Source organism: Oncorhynchus gorbuscha, linkage group LG10 (genome assembly GCF_021184085.1).
Source record: "Oncorhynchus gorbuscha isolate QuinsamMale2020 ecotype Even-year linkage group LG10, OgorEven_v1.0, whole genome shotgun sequence".
Lineage (NCBI taxonomy): Eukaryota > Metazoa > Chordata > Actinopteri > Salmoniformes > Salmonidae > Oncorhynchus > Oncorhynchus gorbuscha.
In genome coordinates, this window is record NC_060182.1 from 14,075,674 (window position 1) to 14,093,723 (window position 18,050).

The 18,050-nt window shown below is 42.6% G+C and overlaps 1 protein-coding gene across 5 annotated transcripts in view; it reads left to right on the forward strand.

Moving 5' to 3' along the window:
* LOC124045576 (ERC protein 2-like) overlaps window positions 1-18,050 on the forward strand; it is a 629,643-nt gene that overhangs the window by 477,837 nt on the left and 133,756 nt on the right. For all 5 annotated transcript variants that reach the window (XM_046364959.1, XM_046364957.1, XM_046364960.1 and 2 more), the window contains one exon: window positions 4,084-4,231. In XM_046364959.1, coding sequence (XP_046220915.1) covers window positions 4,084-4,231 — 148 coding nt within the window. The remainder of the gene's footprint in view (window positions 1-4,083; window positions 4,232-18,050) is intronic.

Below are 18,050 nucleotides of genomic sequence, written 5' to 3' on the forward strand. Positions count from 1 at the left end.
GACTCTGTCTCCATTACCCCATCTCATCTACAATGACTCTGTCTCCATTACCCCCTCTCCTCTACAATGACTCTGTCTCCATTACCCCCTCTCATCTACAATGACTCTGTCTCCATTACCCCATCTCCTCTACAATGACTCAGTCTCCATTACCCCATCTCCTCTACAATGACTCTGTCTCCATTACCCCATCTCATCTACAATGACTCTGTCTCCATTACCCCCTCTCCTCTACAATGACTCTGTCTCCATTACCCCCTCTCCTCTACAATGACTCTGTCTCCATTACCCCCTCTCATCTACAATGACTCTGTCTCCATTACCCCATCTCCTCTACAATGACTCTGTCTCCATTACCCCATCTCATCTACAATGACTCTGTCTCCATTACCCCATCTCCTCTACAATGACTCTGTCTCCATTACCCCATCTCATCTACAATGACTATGTCTCCATTACCCCCTCTCCTCTACAATGACTCAGCCTCCATTACCCCCTCTCATCTACAATGACTCAGTCTCCATTACCCCATCTCATCTACAATGACTCAGTCTCCATTACCCCCTCTCCTCTACAATGACTCAGTCTCCATTACCCCCTCTCCTCTACAATGACTCCGTCTCCATTACCCCCTCTGCTCTACAATGACTCAGTCTCCATTACCCCCTCTCATCTACAATGACTCAGTCTCCATTACCCCCTCTCATCTACAATGACTCAGTCTCCATTACCCCCTCTCCTCTACAATGACTCAGTCTCCATTACCCCCTCTCATCTACAATGACTCCGTCTCCATTACCCCATCTCATCTACAATGACTCTGTCTCCATTACCCCATCTCCTCTACAATGACTCAGTCTCCATTACCCCCTCTCCTCTACAATGACTCAGTCTCCATTACCCCCTCTCCTCTACAATGACTCTGTCTCCATTACCCCCTCTCATCTACAATGACTCTGTCTCCATTACCCCATCTCATCTACAATGACTCTGTCTCCATTACCCCCTCTCCTCTACAATGACTCTGTCTCCATTACCCCATCTCATCTACAATGACTCTGTCTCCATTACCCCCTCTCCTCTACAATGACTCTGTCTCCATTACCCCCTCTCATCTACAATGACTCTGTCTCCATTACCCCATCTCCTCTACAATGACTCTGTCTCCATTACCCCATCTCATCTACAATGACTCAGTCTCCATTACCCCCTCTCCTCTACAATGACTATGTCTCCATTACCCCCTCTCATCTACAATGACTCAGTCTCCATTACCCCCTCTCCTCTACAATGACTCTGTCTCCATTACCCCTCTCATCTACAATGACTCTGTCTCCATTACCCCATCTCATCTACAATGACTCTGTCTCCATTACCCCCTCTCCTCTACAATGACTCAGTCTCCATTACCCCCTCTCATCTACAATGACTCGTCTCCATTACGCCCTCTCATCTACAATGACTCTGTCTCCATTACCTACAATGACTCTGTCTCCATTACCCCCTCTCCTCTACAATGACTCTGTCTCCATTACCCCCTCTAATCTACAATGACTCTGTCTCCATTACCCCCTCTAATCTACAATGACTCTGTCTCCATTACCCCTCTCATCTACAATGACTCTGTCTCCATTACCCCCTCTCATCTACAATGACTCTGTCTCCATTACCCCCTCTCATCTACAATGACTCTGTCTCCATTACCCCCTCTCCTCTACAATGACTCTGTCTCCATTACCCCCTCTCATCTACAATGACTCTGTCTCCATTACCCCCTCTCATCTACAATGACTCTGTCTCCATTACCCCCTCTCATCTACAATGACTCTGTCTCCATTACCCCCTCTCCTCTACAATGACTCTGTTTCCATTACCCCTCTCATCTACAATGACTCTGTCTCCATTACCCCCTCTCCTCTACAATGACTCTGTCTCCATTACCCCATCTCCTCTACAATGACTCAGTCTCCATTACCCCCTCTCCTCTACAATGACTGTATTACCTCACACTCCCCAAACTGTATTACCTCACACTCCCCTACTGTATTACCTCACACTCCCCTACTGTATTACCTCACACTCCCCTACTGTATTACCTCACACTCCCCTATTGTATTACCTTACACTCCCCTACTGTATTACCTCACACTCCCCCTACTGTATTACTTCACACTCCCCTACTGTATTACCTTACACTCCCCCTACTGTATTACCTCACACTCCCCCTACTGTATTACCTCACACTCCCCTATTGTATTACCTTACACTCCCCTACTGTATTACCTCACACTCCCCCTACTGTATTACCTCACACTCCCCTACTGTATTACCTCACACTCCCCTATTGTATTACCTCACACTCCCCTACTGTATTACCTCACACTCCCCTACTGTATTACCTTACACTCCCCTACTGTATTACCTCACACGCCCCCTACTGTATTACCTCACACTCCCCTACTGTATTACCTCACACTCCCCTACTGTATTACCTCACACTCCCCTACTGTATTACCTCACACGCCCCTACTGTATTACCTTACACTCCCCTACTGTATTACCTCACACGCCCCTACTGTATTACCTCACACTCCCCTACTGTATTACCTCACACTCCCCCTACTGTATTACCTCACACTCCCCTACTGTATTATCTCACACGCCCCCTACTGTATTACCTTACACTCCCCCTACTGTATTACCTCACACGCCCCTACTGTATTACCTTACACTCCCCCTACTGTATTACCTCACACGCCCCTACTGTATTACCTCACACTCCCCTACTGTATTACCTCACACTCCCCTACTGTATTACCTCACACTCCTCCTACTGTATTACCTCACACGCCCCTACTGTATTACCTCACACTCCTCCTACTGTATTACCTCACACGCCCCCTACTGTATTACCTCACACTCCCCTACTGTATTACCTCACACTCCTCCTACTGTATTACCTCACACTCCCCCTACTGTATTACCTCACACTCCTCCTACTGTATTACCTCACACTCCCCCTACTGTATTACCTCACACTCCCCTTACCGTATTACGCTGCACATCCCCATTAACTCACCCTTCTTCCAGCCTGGACAATAACAATAGAGATAAAACAAGATATACACAAAGCAATTGTTTTACTTCATAACTGTCAGCCAGCTATATATCTTAATATAGATGTAGATTTTTCGTGGGTAGCCAGCTAACAATTATTTGTGGCTATCTGGCTAGTTAACAGTAGTAGCTAGCCAGTTAGCCCTATTGACTTATTATGGGCTTGCGATCTACGGTACGAAATATTGTCATCAGGCAACATATGAGATGTGAATAGAAAACATTTCATTCCGAAGTCAGAGTGTATTTTCTCTCCATTCAGCTTAAATAATGGCCGCCATTGATTTCAAAAATGTTTTCGTGATTTTTTTACGCGCTTGCGTCATATTTCTTTGCATACTATCCGTTGAAGTTTGCATCGATGCATGCTTCAACATATGTACAAACGGAGTACGCATTTGAGAAGTGCCCTCCGTGCTCCATTTTGATTTGGAATCATACTCCTACCCTCTCGTGCTCCAATTTGCTTGGTTTGAGCACGGTAGTATGCTCTGAGCAGGGTAGTATGCTCTGAGCACGGTAGTATGCCCAGAGCACGGTAGTATGCTCTGAGCAGGGTAGTATGCTTTGAGCACGGTAGTATGCTCTGAGCACGGTAGTATGCTCTGAGCACGGTAGTATGCTCTGAGCACGGTAGTATGCTCTGAGCAGGGTAGTGTGCTCTGAGCAGGGTAGTATGCCCAGAGTACGGTAGTATGCTCTGAGCAGGGTAGTATGCCCAGAGCACGGTAGTATGCTCTGAGCAGGGTAGTATGCCCAGAGCATGGTAGTATGCTCTGAGCAGGGTAGTATGCTCTGAGCAGGGTAGTATGCTCTGAGCAGGGTAGTATGCTCTGAGCAGGGTAGTATACTCTGAGCTGGGTAGTGTGCTCTGAGCACGGTCTGCATTTTGAGAAACAACCAATGTCTTCCTAACCATCTTTCTCTCTCTCTGTCTCTGTCATCCCCCTCTCCCGCCTCTCCCAGGCAGCAGGCTCTTCTAGCTGCGATCAGTGAGAAGGATGCTAACATAGCCCTACTGGAACTGTCCTCCTCTAAACGTAAGAAATCACAGGATGAGGTGATGTCACTGAAGAGAGAAAAGGACAGGCTCATGCACCAGCTCAAACAACAGGTACAGGCGATGACTTTACCGTCCACCACACACACCCCCACACACCCACCCAACCACACACACACCCCTACACACACACACACCCCCACACACCCACTCAACCACACACACACACACACACACACACACACACACACACACACACACACACACACACACACACACACACACACACACACACACACACACACACACACACACACACACACACACACACACACTCTCTCTGGGTCTGAGAGGTGAGCCTGACACTCCTGTCCTCTGGGTGATTAATGGAGCTTATTAGAACCAACTCAGACCACCTTACTGCATCCTAAAATGAACCCTTCTGCCAGGAAATACCAGTGAACACACACACACACACACAGAGCAACACACACACGCAGAGCAACACACACAGAGCAACACACACAGGGCAACACGCACACACACACAAACACGCAGAGCAACACACACACACACACAGAGCAACACACACACACACACACACACACACACACACACACACACACACACACACACACACACACACACACACACACACACACACACACACACACACACACACACACACACACACACACACACACACACACACACACACACACAGAGCAACAATCCTATACCTCTGTGCTTTACTGTAATGTATGACCTCTGGGAGATAAATTAAGGTATGTGGGTCATTACGACCATGTCAGTACCTCTGCTACCCTGGATGCTAACGCTAACGAGCTAACAACAGGACACAGACACACTACCCACTGAGTCAAAGAGGCTTCTGGGAAATGTTCCGGTTTAAAAAGTCAACAGATGTGTGTGTGTGTGTGTGTGCTCGTAAACAGTAAACAGTTCCTGGGGGGTGCGGTCCGTCAGAGGAATTTCAGGGAAGGCCCATTATCTGTTTATCGCCTAGGATGCGTCATGTTTTCCCGTTCGGTAACTCATGGTTACGAGTCCACCTGGCGATGTGACACACACACACAGTCAATTTGACATATACACACAAGACTACACATACATTGGGTGATTGGGAGAGTAAACAACACACTGGCTGGCTGTTATGGAATAGTGAACCAAATATAATTGGTAAAACTTCAGAAATGTGTTCAGAAACTTCAGAAATGTGTCCAAATATATTACTATCCTCCGTTTTGACAATTAGAACACATTTAAAGGAAAATTGTCCCATTAAATGAGGCACGTTACATATTATATGTGAAATCTGTTGTTAAGCATTTTTCAAGAACATCGACTCACTCACACATAAACCGTTCTCCCTCTTTTGACCCATTGACACACTTATCAGAGTCTCCTTCCTCAGCCCCTGAAGCTGACCAGGAAGCTGACCAGGAAATGCCAGGGAATTATGGGAGTCGGAGTCTCAAAGGGGAACATGATCCGGGGACAGCATATAGATTTACAGATAGTGGTGACTTGTCTGGCTTCCCTTGTGTGTGCTGAAGTTAGGCTTTGAAGGGTTGCGTCTCTGCCACACACACGCGCACACACACCTCGACAGGCTGGTTTCTCCAACTGAGGAGAGGGATAAATGTGTCTGGGAATGGGAATTATTTCCCAATGATGGATAGTCATTGGTCAGATACTCTTTGAAGCCTTAGAAAGATGGATTTGTAATTCTTAAATATGTGCCAATGCTCTCACACACACACACACACACACACACACACACACACACACACACACACACACACACACACACACACACACACACACACACACACACACACACACACACACACACACACACACACACACACACACACACACACACACACACACACACACACACACACACACACACACACACACGCACACACATTGCCCTGCTGGGAAGATGGATTAGAATTCTCCAAGGTGTGTCAATGCTATGACAACCTGGCTGCACAGAGCATAGTCACTTTCACACACTGGAGTGATTTCATAATGATGCCTTGGTTACACATACACATGCTCACAGCCCCACACACACAGCCACACATGCATGCTGGGATAAACATTGTTGCTGGCCTAACTTACAGCTCCGTACACTACCTAATATGGCTACAATTAGATCAACTGGAAATCCCAATATGGCTATAATTAGATCAGGTGAAGTTCACAGGACGCTGAAATATCTTTATTTCACTATACCATATCCCACTTATTTTCCATAGCTACATTTAGACTCTTCTTGTACATCTGAAATGATTATAGTAAGTGTTAGCAAAAGGACAATAGTTCCACCTTGCCCTCTGATAGGTTGGGTTGAGCTTGTGGGGAAGAGGCTAGGGTCAATTAGGAATAAGGCGCCGTTTCCTCGCCATAACAAAGGTATCAGCTCACCTCCGTTCCGGCCCCGTCCCACCTGAAGAACATAAACTACTCCATAAAGGACTACTGTTCCCCGTCACATGTCACTCCACAGACTTCCTGTAGTTCCTGTACTTCCTGTAGTCAGATCTGTTTCAGCAAATAGTTCAATATAACAGGCAGGAGTAAACAATTGTTTTAATTCGTTTTGTATTGGGTGTATCTACCTACGGCCAGTGCCTTCGGAAACTATTCCAACCCCTTGACTTTTTCCACATTTTGTTACGTTTCAGCCTTATTCTAAAATTGATGAAAAAAAAAAATCATCCTCAGGAATCTACACACAATACCACAATACCACAATACAATACCCCATAATGACAAAGCGAAACAGGTTTTTAGAGACTCGAAATTGAGCTCAGGTGCATCCTGTTTCCATTGTTCTCCTTGAGATGTTTCTACAACTTGATTGGAGTCCACCTGTGGTAAATTCTAGTGAATGGTCATGATTTGGAATGGCACACACCTGTCTACATAAGGTTCCACAGTTGACAGGATTATGTCGAGGCACAGATCTGGGGAAGGATACAAAAACATGTCTGCAGCATTGAAGGTCCCCAAGAACATAGTGGCCTCCATCATTCCTAAATGGAAGAAGTTTGGAACCACCAAGAGTCTTCTTGAGCTGGCCGCCCGGCCAAACTGAGCAATCGGGGGAGAAGGGCCTTGGCTCAGGGAGGTGACCGAGAACCCGATGGTCACTCTTACAGATCTCCAGAGTTCCTCTGTGGAGATGGGAGACAATCATATCTGCACCATCCACCAGTCAGGCCTTTATGGTAGAGTGGCCAGACTGAAGCCACTTCTCAGTAAAAGGCACATGACAGCCCGATTGGAGTTTGCCAAAAGCCACCTAAAGACTCTAAAACCATGAGAAACAAGATTATCTGGTCTGATGAAATGTTGATTTAACTCTTTGGCCTGAATGCCAAGCGTCACTTCAAGGGGAAACCTGGCACCATCCCATGTGGTGAAGCATGGAGGTGGCAGCATCATGTCTGGAGGAAACCTGGCACCATCCCATGTGGTGAAGCATGGAGGTGGCAGCATCATGTCTGGAGGAAACCTGGCACCATCCCATGTGGTGAAGCATGGAGGTGGCATCATCATGTCTGGAGGAAACCTGGCACCATCCCATGTGGTGAAGCATGGTGTTGGCACCATCATGCTGTGGGGATGTTTTTATCAGCAGAGACTGGGAGACTAGTCAGGATAGAGGGAAAGATGAACGGAGCAAAATATGTAGAGATCCTGTATGAAAACCTGCTTCAGAGTGCTCAGGACCTCAGACTGGGGAGAATGTCCAGTGAGGGAAAAAAGTATTTGATGCCCTGCTGATTTTGTATGTTTGCCCACTGACAAAGAAATGATCCGTCTATAATTTTAATTTATTTGAACAGTGAGAGATAGAATAACAAACAAAATCCAGAAAAACACATGTCAAAAATGTTATAAATTGATTTGCATTTTAATGAGGGAAACTGATGAGTTTGGAGTCACTTAGAAATGTCCTTGTTTTTGAAAGAAAATAAAAAAAAATGTCCATTAAAATAATGTCAAATTGGTCAGAAATACAGTGTTGACATTGTTAATGTTGTAAATGACTATTGTAGCTGGAACTGCATCTTTTAATGGAATACCTACATAGGTATACAGAGGCCCATTATCAGCAACCATCACTCTTCCAATAGCAGGTTGTGTTAGCTAATCCAAGTTTATCATTTTAAAAGGCAAATTGATCATTAGAAAACCCTTTTGCAATTATGTTAGCACAGCTGAAACTGTTGTTCTGATTAAAGAAGCAATAAAACTGCCCTGTCCTTTCCTGTCCTTATTTAGAATTCAACGCACACTTTACCAGCATGGCTATCACAGCATTATGCAGCGATACGCCATCCCATCTGGTTTGCACTTAGTGGGACTATAATTCGTTTTTCAACAGGACAATGACACAAAACACACCTACAGGCTATGTATTTATACCAAGAAGGAGAGTGATGGAGTGCAACATCAGATGACCTGGTCTTCACAATCACCTGCCCTCAACCCAATTGAGATGGTTTGGGATGAGTTGGACCGCAGAGTGTAGGAAAAGCTGCTAACAAGTGCTCAGCATATGTGGGAACTCCTTCAAGACTGTTGGAAAAGCATTCCAGGTGAGAGAATGCCAATGGTGTGTAAAGCTGTCATTAAGGCAAAGGGTAGTGTTATGTCTTTGGCATCAAAAAAGATGAAGACTGTTATTTTATCAAATCAATTCTCTGTAATTATTATTACGTGACTAAACTAATCATGTAAATGTAATTAACCAGGAAGTCTGGGCACCGTGGAAAATCTTCAGATTGCAAAGTTAGAAATTTCCAAATATAACTCTTCTGATATTTTAATATCTGATCAATTAGTCTATGAATCTATGAATTCATTATTCTTTACCTTACGTCAGTCTCATCTGAATTTCGTAAATTGTTGGTTATCTGCACGAACCCAGCCTTTACTATAAATCATCCATGCACCAATTGGCTTAATCGTTTATTTACTAACTAAATAAATAATCACAGAAATGCATAAACAAACAAACAGTAGATATTGGTTACTAACAATGAAAGGGAAGATTCCCTAGTGAGCTAAACCAATATGACGGCTTGGTGGACAAAGTGAAGGGGGTGTGGACTGAGAAAGAGCGGGATAGACTAAATGGATTTATTACGCAGTCTATAATTATATACATTGAAATGCTAATCCTTTGCACATGAACGGCCGCTGATTCAAGAATAATTGCAAGTACATATTTACGGTGAATATCATTGTTGTCTTCCCTGTTGGAATCCGGTCCGTCTGCTGGAGAGTTAATCCGAGTCGCTCTCTCTCTTTCCCTGAAGTTCAAATTCTTTCATGGTTAGAATAGATACTTCAGAGTACCATTCAGAAATATTCTCATATAATAGATGTTTCGGTGGTTGTCGGTATTCACATCCTAGGTTTACATAATTTCTAGCTGCAACTAGTAATTAGTATCTAATATTCACTCTTATTTTGTAGGGATCGATAGTCTCAGAGTTTAACCATTTCCAGCCTTTTAGCCAATGATCCACGTGTTATGGTTAGGAATTCAACAACCATTACAACCTTAGCTTACACTGAGGTTTTTGTGGTCTTAACTATTCGCAATCACAGCTAATGCTGTGGGTTTGATGAGTCTGAAGAGGATTTTCTTAGGAGGGGCTTTTATTCCTAACTGTAGAAGAGGGTGGTTCCATGACACCAGATCATATCTATGCTCATGGTGGCGTGGCCACTGACTAGTTAAACTTTACAGGGAATACAATTATCTCAAAATTAAAGGTTAACATCTCATTACATAATTTCACAAATAGTTTCATATTTACTCATTCATTTTATACAAGAATTAGATGCAAACACCATAATTGAGAAATGTACACATTCCAAGATATAGTTATGTGTGTTTCCTGTCCTTCATGAGATCACCAAATGAAACACACTCAACATAACTGTCCCTTAAGTGTCCACCGACCCTTCCCACATTCTCACAAGTGGACTTAAAGTTAAATTTTCTCATTTTGGGGATTTAGGAGTTTGGCCACGTGAAATCCTTTGTTCACTCTGTGGTCTCTCTGTCTGCATGAAAAGGGGGAGAGATTCTCCGCCAGGAATTTACGAGATAACAGAACCTGGGTTTAGGAGAGAGGGGTAAGCCACGATCTACACCCAGAAAGGGCCATGGCCACGTCATGACAAAGGTTACTTTGAAGAATCTCAACTATATTTTGATTTAAAACTATGATTCCTTATGTGTTATTTCATAGTTTTGATGTCTTCACTATTATTCTACAATGTTGAAAATAGTAAAAATAAAGAAAAACCCTTGAATGAGTCAGTGTGTACAAACTTTTGACTGGTAGTGTTATATATATATATATAACTTTTGACTGGTACTGTTTATATATATATATAACTCTTGACTGGTACTGTTTATATATATATATAACTTTTGACTGGTACTGTTTATATATATATATAACTTTTGACTGGTAGTGTTTATATATATATATAACTTTTGACTGGTACTCTTTATATATATATATAACTCTTGACTGGTACTGTTTATATATATATATAACTTTTGACTGGTACTGTTTTATATATATATATAACTTTTGACTGGTACTGTTTATATATATATATAACTTTTGACTGGTACTGTTTATATATATATAACTTTTGACTGGTACTGTTTATATATATATATATAACTCTTGACTGGTACTGTTTATATATATATAACTTTTGACTGGTACTGTTTATATATATATATATATAACTTTTGACTGGTACTGTTTATATATATATATATAACTTTTGACTGGTACTGTTTATATATATATATATATAACTCTTGACTGGTACTGTTTATATATATATATAACTTTTGACTGGTACTGTTTATATATATATATAACTTTTGACTGGTACTGTTTATATATATATATATAACTTTTGACTGGTACTGTTTATATATATATAACTTTTGACTGGTACTGTTTTATATATATATATATATAACTCTTGACTGGTACTGTTTATATATATATAACTTTTGACTGGTACTGTTTATATATATAACTTTTTGACTGGTACTGTTTATATATATATATAACTTTTGACTCTTGACTTTTGGTACTGTTTATATATATATAACTTTTGACTGGTACTGTTTATATATATATAACTTTTACTGTTTATATATATATATATAACTTTTGACTGGTACTGTTTATATATATATATAACTTTTGACTGGTACTGTTTATTTATATATAACTTCTTGACTGGTACTGTTTATATATATATACTTTTGACTGGTACTGTTTATATATATATATAACTTTTGATACTGTTTATATATATAACTTTTGACTGGTACTGTTTTTATATATATATAACTTTTGACTGGTACTGTTTATATATATATAACTTTTGACTGGTACTGTTTATATATATATAACTTTTGACTGGTACTGTTTATATATATATAACTTTTGACTGGTAGTGTTTATATATATATAACTTTTGACTGGTAGTGTTTATATATATATATAACTCTTGACTGGTACTGTTTATATATATAACTTTTGACTGGTACTGTTTATATATATATAACTGGTTTGTTTATATATATATGGTACTGTTTATATATATATAACTTTTGACTGGTACTGTTTATATATATATATAACTCATGACTGGTACTGTTTATATATATAACTTTTGACTGGTACTGTTTATATATATATAACTCTTGACTGGTACTGTCAACGTACCAACGACCTTCCTTATGCCTTATCTGAAACTCTACTGTAATGGCAGATTATACTACAATTTATACAGCAAGACAATCGGTTCAACAGGTACAGCAAGCTCTACAAGTAGATCTGGGAAATATTAGGGAGTGGGTTTGCTGGAACAAACTTATATTGAATGCCAAGAAAACCCCCAGGAAAAGGCCAACGCAGCATGGCATGCAATTAAGCATGCAGGGAGTACAAATTGAGGAAGTGGCAGATACCAAACTACCAGGGCTGCAGCTAGACAACTGCTTATCATGGTCGACTCAAATAACTCATCTATGTATTAAACAAAGCATGATTAGAAGGATGTCTACCGGGAAATATTTTTAAGCAAACAAACAACCCAAGCATTAATTGGGAGTCAGGTGAACTACTGTTCTGTGGTCTGGGGACATGCATCAGCAAGTCAAATTAGAAGGATGCAGATTGAACAGAACATAGCAGCAAGTATTGTTTTAAGGTGGAGATATGGTTCTTCTGTTGTAGTCATGGTCAATGCTCTTGGGTGGTCATCAATCAACAAGATCATTGAAAAAAAAGTTCTTATTTTATTTCACAATGTGCACCATTTATAACGGCCAAACTACATCCACGGCAGTATTCAGTTGGTAAGAGACAGACATGCAGTCAACACTAGGAATAGATTGTCCGCCATCTATGTGTTATCCAGACAGAAAAGAGAAATAGGCAAAATAACATTTTGATTCAGAGCAATAAAGAAGTTTAATCATTTATCTGACCAATCCAGAAACCTTTCAATATATACATCCAAACAATAGTTTTGAACCATTTAAATGTAATAAATTGAAGGTTGTGCAGGACTATGGCAGATGAAGAAACCCATCCATCATTCCATCCATCAGTATGTATCTGGTCAAGATGTTAGTGTATTATGTCTGTTGTTTGTAACAGTGTGCTATATTTGAAAATGTGATTGTATTATAACGTTTAAGGACTATTGGAAAATTTGTCCAAATGAGGAATAAAATAGATCCTAATAAAATAAACAAATACATTCCCTAAACCCACCTTTTCTCACCTTACCCCACCTTTTCTCACCTTACCCAACCTCATCTTACCCCACCTTTTCTCACCCCACCTCATCTTACCCCACCTTTTCTCACCTCACCCCACCTCACCTTACCCCACCTTTTCTCACCTTACCCCACCTTTTCTCACCTTACCCAACCTCATCTTACCCCACCTTTTCTCACCTCACCCCACCTCACCTTACCCCACCTTTTCTCACCTCACCCCACCTCACCTTACCCCACCTTTTCTCACCTTACCCCACCTTTTCTCACCTTACCCAACCTCATCTTACCCCACCTTTTCTCACCTCACCCCACCTCACCTTACCCCACCTTTTCTCACCTTACCCCACCTTTTTTCACCTTACCCCACCTTTTCTCACCTTACCCTACCTTTTCTCACCTTACCCCACCTCACCTTACCCCACCTTTTCTCACCTTACCCCACCTCACCGTACCCCACCTTTTCTCACCTTACCCCACCTCACCCCAACTCACTTTACCCCAACTCACCATACCCCACCTTTTCTCACCTTACCCCACCTCACCCCAACTCACCTTACCGCACCTTTTCTCACCTCACCTTACCCCACCTTTTCTCACCTTACTGCACCTCACCTTACCCCACATTTTCTCACCTTACCCCACCTTACCCCACCTTTTCTCACCTTACCCCACCTTTTTTCACCTTACCCCACCTTTTCTCACCTTACCCTACCTTTTCTCACCTTACCCCACCTCACCTTACCCACACCTCACCGTACCCCACCTTTTTCACCTTACCCCACCTCACCCCAACTCACCTTATCCCACCTCACCATACCCCACCTTTTCTCACCTTACCCCAACTCACCTTACCCCATCCTTCCTTTCTCACCTCACCTTACCCCACCTTTTCTCACGTTACCCCACCTCACCTCACCTTTTCTCACCTTACCCCACCTTTTCTCACCTTACCCCACCTTTTCTCACCTTACCTCACCTCACTTTACCCCACCTCACCTCACCTTTTCTCACCTTAACTCACCTCACCTAACCTAACCTCACTTTACTCCACCTTGTCTCACTTTACCTCACCTTATCCCACCTTACCCCACCTTACCTTACCCCACCTCACCTTATCCCAACCACCTCAACTTACCCCACCTTATCTCACCTTACCCCACCTCACCTTATCCCAACTACCTCAACTTACCCCACCTTATCTCACTTTCCCCACCTTATCTCACCATACCCCACCTCTCCTTACCCCACCTTATCTCACCTAGCTTTATTTTTAATTTTTATTTCACCTTTATTTAACCAGGTAGGCAAGTTGAGAACATGTTCTCATTTACAATTGTGACCTGGCCAAGATAAAGCAAAGCAGTTTGACACATACAACAACACAGAGTTACACATGGAGTAAAACAAACATACAGTCAATAATACAGTAGAAAAATAAGTCTATATACAATGTGAGCAAATGAGGTGAGATAAGGGAGGTAATGGCAAAAAAAAGGCCATGGTGGCGAAGTAAATACAATATAGCAAGTAAAACACTGGAATGGTTGATTTGCAGTGGAAGAATGTGCAAAGTAGAGATAGAAATAATGGGGTGCAAAGGAGCAAAATAAATTAAATAAATAAATACAGTAGGGGAAGGGGTAGTTGTTTGGGCTAAATTATAGATGGGCTGTGTACAGGTGCAGTAATCTGTGAGCTGCTCTGACAGTTGGTGCCTAAAGCTAGTGAGGGAGATAAGTGTTTCCAGTGTCAGAGATCTTTGTAGTTAATTCTAGTCATTGGCAGCAGAGAACTGGAAGGAGAGGCGGCCAAAGGAAGAATTGGCTTTGTGGGTGACCAGAGAGATATACCTGCTGGAGCGCGTGCTACAGGTGGGTGCTGCTATGGTGACCAGTGAGCTGAGATAAGGGGGGACTTTACCTAGCAGGGTCTTGTAGATGACCTGGAGACAGTGGGTTTGGCGATGAGTATGAAGCGAGGGCCAGCCAACGAGAGCATACAGTTCGCAGTGGTGGCTAGTATATGGGGCTTTGGTGACAAAACAGTTGGCAGCATGTTTTGTATGTTTAGTGGGTAGTATATGTTTGGCAGCATTAGTTAAGGATGCTCTGTTGCAAAATAGGAAGCCAATTCTAGATGTAACTTTGGATTGGAGATGTTTGATGAGAGTCTGGAAGGAGTTTACAGAATATCCAGACACCTAGGTATTTGCAGTTGTCCACATATTCTAAGTCAGAGCCGTCTAGAGTAGTGATGCTGGACGGGCGGGCAGGTGCAGGCAGCGATCGGTTGAAGAGCATGCATTTAGTTTTATTTGTATTTAAGAGCAATTGGAGGCCACGGAAGGAGAGTTTTATTAACACAGTGTCCAAAGCAGGGCCAGAAGTATACAGAATGTTGTCGTCTGCGTAGAGGTGGATCAGAAACTCACCAGCAGCAAGAATGACATCATTGATGTATACAGAGAAGAGAGTCGGTCCAAGAATTGAACGCTGTGGCATCCCCATAGAGACTACCAGAGGCCCGGACAACAGACCCTCCAATTTGACACACTAAACTCTATCAGAGAAGTAGTTGGTGAACCAGGCAAGGCAATCATTTGAGAAACCAAGGCTGTCGAGTCTGCCAATGAGGATGTGGTGATTGACAGAGTCGAAAGCTTTGGCCAGGTCAATGAATACGGCTGCACAGTATTGTTTCTTATCGATGGCAGTTAAGATATCGTTTAGGACCTTGAGCGTGGCTGAGGTGCCCCCATGACCAGCACTGAAACCAGATTGCACAGCGGAGAAGGTATGGTGGGATTCGAAATAGTCTGTAATCTGTTTGTTGACTTGGCTTTCGAAGACCTTAGAAAGGCAGGATAGGATAGATATAGGCCTGTAGCAATTTGGGTCAAGAGGGGGATGACCGCAGCTGCTTTCCAATCTTCGGGAATCTCAGGCGACACGAAAGAGAGGTTGAGCAGGCTAGTAATAGGGGTGGCAACAATTTCGGCAGATCATTTTTTAGAAAGAAAGGGTCCAGATTGTCTAGCCCGGCTGATTTGTAGGGGTCCAGATTTTGCAGCTCTTTCAGAACATCAGCTGACTAGATTTGGGAGAAGGAGAAATGGGGAAGGCTTGGGCGATTTGCTTTGGGGGGTGCAGTGCTTTTGACCGTAGAAAAATGCTTATTGAAATTCTCAATTATAGTGCATTTATCGGTGGTGACAGTGTTTCCTATCTTCAGTGCAGTGGGCAGCTGGGAGGAGGTGTTCTTATTCTCCATGGACTTTACCCCAACTCACCTCACCTTACTCCACCTTACCTCACCTGATCTCACCTTGTCCCACTTTACCTCACATTTTCTTACCTTACCCCACCTTCCCTTACCCTACCTTACCCCACCACACCTCACCTTATCCCAACCACCTCACCTTACCCCACCTTTAACCCACATTATCTTACCTTACCCCACCTTATCTCACATCACCTTATCTCACCTTATCTTACCCCACATTATCACACCTGCTAATACAACTATCCACTAGTGTCTGACCCAGCCAGACCCTTCCAAAGGTGTGTATGTGACTGTGTCTGTTCCCTACCCTTCCTAACTACCGGTTACTCACCATCTAGTCAACTCCTCTCTAATCTCTCAGTAAGGACCAGTGTCACTCACCTCCCAGTCTACACCTCCTCTAACTCTGGTGTCTAGCAGACCACAACCTCCTCTAACTTAGACCAGAGCCTCTCTCTCTCTCTCTCTCTCTCTCTCTCTCTCTCTCTCTCTCTCTCTCTCTCTCTCTCTCTCTCTCTCTCTCTCTCTCTCTGTCTGTCTCTCTCTGTCTCTCTCTGTCTCTCTCTCTGTCTGTCTCTGTCTGTCTCTCTCTCTCCCTCTGTCTCTGTCTCTATCTCTCTCTCTCTCCCTGTCTCTATCTCTCTCTGTCTATCTTTCTCTCTCTCTCTCTCTCTGCATATTTCAGTGTAATTTGAATCATTAGTGGAGTAAAGGAGTGTGATTCATCACCAATAAGCCTCCCAGCCTGCAGCTATGCTGAGGAACAACACATCACTAACCACTCTGTCACGGCACTGATATAATCCAATGAAGTCTTCACCTGAATTCTGAAATATGGATGACGTCTGACAGAATTACCATAGTTTCATTAGTAACTACGACCTCGCTCAATTGATGACCTGTCAAAAGTTGTTTTGCCATTCTTTGTCAGTCTTCAGCTGCTTTCAACACATGTATTCCCCCTATCCCACACAAACAGCCAATCACTTCTAACTCCGTGAACTCAAAGTTTATTTTTCCCGGGCAGACAGTAAACAATTTCAAAGTAATTTCAGTCAACGTGAATCAATCTTTATAATTTCAGAGGAAAATTGGTTTTTGATCAAGGGTCACACCAAAACCAAAATAAATGACATTCACAAAGTGAATTTAACTCTTTACACTCGAGGGAATTGGCCTACATGGATTTTGAACTCTAAGGTACTTTGGGCTCTCCTAGTTGTGTCGTTGAGGAACTAGAACAAGCATACTTGTAGTGGTTTAATTTGGAACACAACCCTGCATCCCTACCATCACAATTACTGTTTACAGAATCCAAAAACCATCCATTATAAATCTCAATCTGTTTTCTTCACAGTAGACTAACAGGCTCATTCTGTTCAGAACAGCCCAGGGTATGACCACATTGACAGTAGACTAACAGGCTCATTCTGTTCAGAACAGCCCAGGGTATGACCACATTGACAGTAGACTAACAGGCTCATTCTGTTCAGAACATCCTAGGGTATGACCACATTGACAGTAGACTAACAGGCTCATTCTGTTCAGAACAGCCCAGGGTATGACCACATTGACAGTAGACTAACAGGCTCATTCTGTTCAGAACATCCTAGGGTATGACCACATTGACAATAGACTAACAGGCTCATTCTGTTCAGAACATCCTAGGGTATGACCACATTGACAGTAGACTAACAGGCTCATTCTGTTCAGAACATCCTAGGGTATGACCACATTGACAGTAGACTAACAGGCTCATTCTGT